The sequence below is a fragment of the Lupinus angustifolius genome, chromosome LG10 (assembly GCF_001865875.1).
Source record: "Lupinus angustifolius cultivar Tanjil chromosome LG10, LupAngTanjil_v1.0, whole genome shotgun sequence".
Taxonomy (NCBI): Eukaryota; Viridiplantae; Streptophyta; class Magnoliopsida; order Fabales; family Fabaceae; genus Lupinus; species Lupinus angustifolius.
In genome coordinates this window covers 11,858,204-11,865,589 of record NC_032018.1, presented here as the reverse complement: position 1 = coordinate 11,865,589, position 7,386 = coordinate 11,858,204, and the positions used below count along the sequence as shown (strand labels likewise).

Below are 7,386 nucleotides of genomic sequence, written 5' to 3'. Positions count from 1 at the left end.
AGAAACAAGACTAATACTCTTGCTTGTAACCATCATTTGAATTCCACAATGACTCTCCCTGAACGCAAACTAGATATTACATCAACTTTTTTCACTCCAGATCTTCTAACTAAGTTAACGATTTGGGTTAATATAGACTCCTTCATTAACAAAGCAACAACTATGAAATATTGTAAATGCTTTTGCTTAGCCTGCAAGTAACTCCAGCACATTGGTTACCCTCAAATTTCAAAGTGAAAAAAAATGTATACACTAACCCCTATGAATTCTATATAGTATATTATTCCACCATTTATATTTAATCATTATTGGCTCTTCATAAGATCCAAATAAACGATAAATAATATAGTAAATATGTATAAATCTCTATGCTAAAAGAACATAGATGTTACACTCAATTTCAAATTTGCTTAAACAAAACGCATGACTCGAACCTACCAGGTGAAAATGGTAACTATTTTCAAAGAAACTGTCCCTTCCCTATCCCGTTGAAAAAGTCTGCTCCAAAATGGATAATATATAAAATTTTGTTTTGCAGTATCATGCATGCATATGGAATAAGCATACAACTTAAGACAAACTCAACCATACTTTTTTACTCAAATCATAGTTCAATTGTGTTTCTGTAGTCATAGTTGTCACTATTACATTACTAAGTAACCGAGTTTTCTCTGCCACGATGATAAGACACTTGTTTTTCTTACAATTATTAATTAAACTTCTACTCTCTGAGGCTCTGAACTATTAAGCGTAAAAATGAATTCAAGCAATTTTATTGTATTTCTATTATTTCTTGCAATGACGGCATTGTTCGTAAGTTGTATCTCTGTCATTCTTCATTATCTTTGACTATTTTAGCTACACGTTTTTCTCTCCACACTCTAACTAAGATATATCTATAAATAATCAGCACACAAAACCAGAAAACAAAAAAACATCATTCATTGGTTGTTCAGTCTAACTCTCATTGTTTCTTGAATTTTGTTCATCAAATAAAAATGGCAGTTATGTGGAGAATATTCTTTACATTCTTATTGTTATCTTCAGTTTTCTCAATAGCCTCATCAAGAAGAGCACCTTATTCCAATAGCAACATAGATTGGTGGTGCAACCTAACCCCAGACCCAGAGCCATGCAAATATTACTTAAGTCAAATAAACCACCATGGCGAAATCAAACACAGATCCGAATTCCGGATAATACTTGTTGAGTTGGCTTTAAAGCAAGCGGTTATCATGCAAACGGAAGCGCGAGAATTCGAACAAAACATGGTGACGGAGAAGCATAAAGCTGTACATAATGATTGTGAGAAGCTCTATGAGAACACCATCTTCCATCTCAATCGTACGCTTGAAGGACTGCATGGGAAGAGAAGTTGTTCACCAGTTGATGTACAGACATGGCTCAGCACTGCTCTTACAAACATCCAAACTTGTGGAACTGGGGTAGTTGAACTCAATGTTGAAGATTTCATGGAGTCAAAATTGAGCAGCAATACTACTAAGATGATAAGGAACAGCTTAGCCATCAATATGGAATTCCTGAAACTAAATGCTGAAAAGCACAAAGTAGAAACAAAAGAAGCCTTTCCAAGTTGGTTTTCGACGCATCATAGGAAGTTGTTGCAGTCTAATTTGACGACAAAGGCACATCTTGTGGTTGCAAGAGATGGTTCAGGGCATTTTCGGAATGTCCAAGATGCCCTAAATGTAGCAGCAAGGAGAAAAATAAAGACAAGGTTTATTATACATGTGAAGAAAGGAGTTTATGCAGAGAATATTGAGGTGGAAAAGAACAATGATAACATCATGCTGGTTGGTGATGGGATGGCAAATACCATAATAACGAGTAGTAGAAGTGTTCAAGATGGCTTCACCACCTATAGCTCAGCAACAGCAGGCATAGATGGCCTCCACTTCATAGCACGTGACATAACTTTCCAAAACACAGCCGGTCCTCACAAAGGTCAAGCCGTGGCGCTCCGGTCAGCCTCTGACCTCTCCGTCTTCTACCGATGCGCCATAGCAGGTTATCAAGATACTCTCATGGTGCATGCTCAGCGTCAATTTTACAGGCAATGCTACATCTATGGCACCGTAGATTTCATCTTTGGTAATGCTGCAGTGGTGTTCCAAAATTGTAACATTTTTGCTAGAAAGCCTTTAGATGGCCAAGCAAACATGATTACGGCTCAAGGTCGAGGGGATCCATTCCAAAACTCCGGAATTTCAATCCACAATTGCCAAATAAGGGCTGCACCAGACCTCAAGCCTGTTGTTGACAAATACAACACCTTCTTGGGCAGACCTTGGCAGCAATACTCAAGAGTAGTGGTCATGAAAACTTTCATGGACACCTTGGTCAACCCATTGGGTTGGTCTCCGTGGGGTGATACTGATTTTGCTCAGGATACATTATATTATGGAGAGTATGAAAACTCAGGGCCAGGTTCGTCTACAAGCAACAGAGTAAAATGGCCTGGTTTTCATGTGATAACAAGCCCTGATGAGGCATCTAAGTTCACAGTCAATGCCCTTCTTGCAGGCGGCACATGGTTACCAACCACAAGTGTGCCCTTTAGCTCTGGCATTTGATCTTTGTGCTGCTGTAATTTATACAAAGTCCCCAATTATATTTATTTTTTTGTAATAAATCTTTCTTGTCTAACATTCGTAATACAATTTGTTTTCCTTACTTATATATAAGTTGAAATAATTTGCAGTTAGATCACCCTATCCTGCTTAATAATTTGAAGAAAAAATGTAGTTAGATCACACTATGTGGCTTTTATATGCCATTGAAATCAGCTTTAATGGACTTGTACAGCACGAGTTCTGCAGCTTAAGCAGTTGAGAACCAATTTCTTCAGAAACTAACAGTATTTCATATTAAACTAGTTCAAACCAGATAAGTAGTAATTCTGAAAATTTGAATCAAAATAGTTTAATCTCTAGTCTTTCTTAACCTTGACTGAATTCATAGTAAGATCTTACCTTTACACAAGCCCATAAAAGTACCTTAGAGGTGATATATGCCATATCTGAATTTTCCAACCTTTCCTCTACAAAATAAATGACTTTAAAAACAACTGACATAAAGAAAGAATTAAGCAATGACATTGTGGCAGCTGTAACTGAAACCTGCTCTAGATGCATAAAAGGCCCTACTGGTGAAAGAACTAGCATGGATGAGATGATGTATTCTATTTTATTAAAAGAGTAAGCAACACTAAGGACTATATCTACATTCTCATGAACAAGTTCACTGACATGAATTATGATCTTAGCACACTCATTTGAAGAAAACTTCGATCATGCATGGCTGCTGCTATGATCTTAGCACTAGGTGGTTAGAAAAAAATGTTTTCACAATTCATATGGAAACTAAGAAATCTCTATTACATGCTAACTAGTGTAAAATTGTAAGTTGTCACATGCTCAATATATGTGAATGATACAAAAAGTGGTTACAATTTTACCAGAAAATGATTAAAAAAAAGCCGTGAGGGAAACTAAGTTTCCTTAAACAATATGGTAACCGGAGATCGCGGTTGAACTTACTTTTCAAAAGCAGAGTGATGGTTTGTGTTGCTTCAACATGAACATAATTACAAGACACACAAAGCATCATAAAAGAGATATTGTTTAACAAAATAATACAATGAATACAGCAACAATTTAACTAAGCCACACATGAGACTCAAGGTAGAACAAAATGTAAAAGCCCTCATCCAATTATTTGTGTACATCAAACTTTACTCTAACAACCTGAGAACCAAGACAAGAGTGTGATGGAAATGGTGAATTGATGATATTGCCAGTAACCCTGACTAATTTTTCTAAGAAACATTTTGTCGAACACTTTTGGTGCAACTAATTAGAGAATGGACATAAATTCCAACATAGCATAATTCCATAAGGCGTAGCATAATCAATTGAAAGTATTAACGATTGAATCTAATAAAACCTAACCCAAATTTTTCCTTCAACTATTCTCTAAATGGCATTGGAATTGTAGTTTAAAATTTCAATTCTAATTTGAATTGGTAGAAATTATAGTTAATTGAGAATCATAAATTCAATTTTTGTATTGTAGAAAGAATTAAGGTAACATTGGTTGCGGAGGTAGTGGTGGCAATGTTAGATTTTTGCAGCAACCTGAGATATGTATTGTGTTATTCTTTTAAAGTTTTGTTATCATCCTTTAATAATATTTGGAGGTAAATTATATATAACCAAACAAAAATAATGAAGAAACATTGATAATTAGAGGTGAGAAAATTATTCTTAATCATTCTAAATCTAAACAATTAAATCAATCTAAATTCATTTGCTAAAGTTAATGGATTTAAATGAATATAATTTAATTGATAATTTTAGTTCAAGTGGACTAAAGTCTCTCGCCTCTTGAAAATTGTTGGATTAAATGTGTCTTAAATAATTTCTTGCTTTGTTTGGAAGCTCATTAAACAAAGAATTCCAATAAAGGTAAAATTATTCAAGAGACAAATTATTTATAATGTTGAAGATACAAGTGTGCCATTTGTCTGAATCATGATGAATGATTTTGCTACTACTCCAATACCATCTTCATTATTAGATTTGTTACAAATTCATGACACAGTGTATTTTAGTGTCAAAGGATCAAATTTATGAATAATTTTGTGATTTGTGTTGTGTGGTCTAATTGGATTATGAGGAATGATCTAATCCTTTTTCAGAAAGCTACCAGTTTTGTGTACATTATGGATTGATCCAAGTTAGAACTTAGACTTGGTTTTTGCCAAATACAACACTTAATTCACTAGCATTTGCAAATTAATGTAATTATCCAAAAATTTGTATTTCTTAACCTACTAAAAAGATCAAGTCTTGATCTTTCTGTTGCATTAGGTTAACACTCATTGTGTTAATTTTAATGCATTTTGCTTACAAAAAAAATTAAAGGGTGGATTTGAATCTCATCCATTTTCAATGGATATTTGTAGATATATCTCTTTAGATGAATGTTCAATCAATCCAAAAAAACAAACATTCAAAAATTGTACTTTTTACTTTTTAATTTCATTGGCTTTCTTATAGTGCTTCTCACTTTGAATTTTTTTATTATATTTAAATCAATTATAGGACACGTTGATGTAGTTAATATTAAATTCTTAAGAACATATATAAATATACATTATTATTTTTACACATAAAATATTAAACGTCACATGCTTATAGAATATTGTAAAAAATAGTTTTTTAAGTTAAGAAAAACATTTTTAAAAAATATAAAAGAATGATTTAAAAAAATTGTTTTTAAAAAACATACTTTTAAAATTGATTTAAAGTAGAAAAACGATGTTTTTTAAAAGTGATATTCTTAAAAGTATTAGTTCTGAAAATATTTTATTGAAATAAGGCTTTTTAAAAGAACAATTTTCTTCCTAGGTGTTTTTATTTTCAATTAAAAAATTAAATGGATTGGATAATTTAAAATATAATTTATATGGATTAGTGGATGATTTTTCATCCATTCATTAGGATCCAAATATAAATCCACTCATTTGTCACCCATATTGACTCTTACACTTATCATAAAAATCTACTCATTTATCATAAAAATCAAATGGATTGGATTTGTTTTTATGATATATCATGTTTTTTTAACTTTATTATACTTATCACACTTTTCGTTTGAAATATTACATTTATTTCTCCTCGGGCAATCATTGTAATGTATGTATGTAAATTTGGAGGGTTTGTTTTAGTGTAAGAATAGGGTAGATAATTTATGTAATTTTACTAAATTTGTGGATATCTATGTAATTTAATTTATATTTCATAATTACTAGCATGTCGACATGTATTCATGTCTGCCGATCGACAATCTTATTTTATGATACTAAATATTCAATTTTTATTTATTTCATTTTAGATATTTAAAATGTTTTTTTGTATTTGGTGATTTGTGTTATATTTTTAGTATTACATATATTTATATAATAATTTTTGTGTCTTTATTATAATATTATTTTAAGGTGAGAATGTGATTAATCATTAATGTGTTGGTGATAGTTACCTTGAATTATATTATTTGTTTTATAAATTAAAATGACTAAGGGTAAAAGAAAAAGTGGAAATTACTTCATTGTGGTAATTAAATTATGTTTTGACTTTATAAATGGTATAAATAAGGGTATAAGGTTGAACTTTGAATAATTTAAGTTAGTTATTTTTAAGTATATGGAATTGTAACATGTAATTATGACTTAAATCCACTTCCTTATATAAAAAATAGAATATCATTATGGCAATCACAATATCAGATTTGGTAATTCATGTACAAAGTAAATGCGAAGTTAAAATGCATATGAATCTCATCAAACGGTCAAAGGTCTTAATGCAATTTATTGTAAAGAATAAATAAAAGTATCAATTATGACTTTATTTACAATGTCATTAACTGTTATCTTATTCTACAAACTTCAAATTGAATTGAAATTTGAGGTTTCGTGTTCTTCAACTAATTGATTTGTAGAAGATACAAGTTCTAAAAACAATCTTAGAAGATACATGAGTGTGAATATTCACACAAAATGAAAGTGTAATAAAAATTTGCAGCCAATATTCCATTTTCTTTCCTTTTTTTTCTCTATTACCTCTTTTGCTGGAAGTTTTTCTCTCAATTCCGTTTTAAAATCATCACCCAAATCTTTTTATTTTCTATTACTATTACTCCATTAATATCGTAAGAATATATTTTCAAACGTAAGACAAAATATTTATTAATTAAGCATCTAAAATTTATGTGCTAAATGTAGTAACAAATTATTTTAAATTTGTATATGTCAATATCTCTCTATTACTATTCAAAATTGTACATGAACGATGAAATATCTAAGTTACAATTAAAATTGTATATGTCATTATCTCTATTACTATTTCTTTATATGGAACACATTTTAGAAGATCATGATTAACAAAAATTAATAAATTCTTCTCCATTATCTATGTTTTCCATCTTCTTTCCTGCTTTAATCTACACATTTTTTTTTGTCTTCTTTCCAATTCGTTGTAAAAACATAACCTAAATTCTTTTCACTTCTATTATTATTGATCAATCAATAATTAAAAAGTTATTTTGAAAGGTTAAATGAAATATGTATTAATTACACATTTCAAATTTAAGTGTTAAATATACCTAACGAATTATTTTTAAAACGTTGTTAATTTGCATGATTAAGTGCAATTCAAATTTATGTGCAAAACGTACGTCAAGAAATTTGCTTTGAAACCATATATATTCCTTTCATTTTAGTCACGCTGATGTTTTAAAGACAATGAAATAATATTAAAATAATTTACACGTTAGTAATATAAATTATGACTGATTTTTAATTGC

General features: G+C 30.4%; 1 protein-coding gene across 1 annotated transcript; it reads left to right on the top strand.

Moving 5' to 3' along the window:
• On the top strand, positions 835–2,757 carry LOC109357781 (pectinesterase-like). Its single transcript, XM_019601825.1, has one exon. It carries the CDS (start codon positions 999–1,001, stop codon positions 2,592–2,594), a length of 1,596 nt encoding a protein of 531 aa, XP_019457370.1. The 5' UTR covers positions 835–998; the 3' UTR covers positions 2,595–2,757.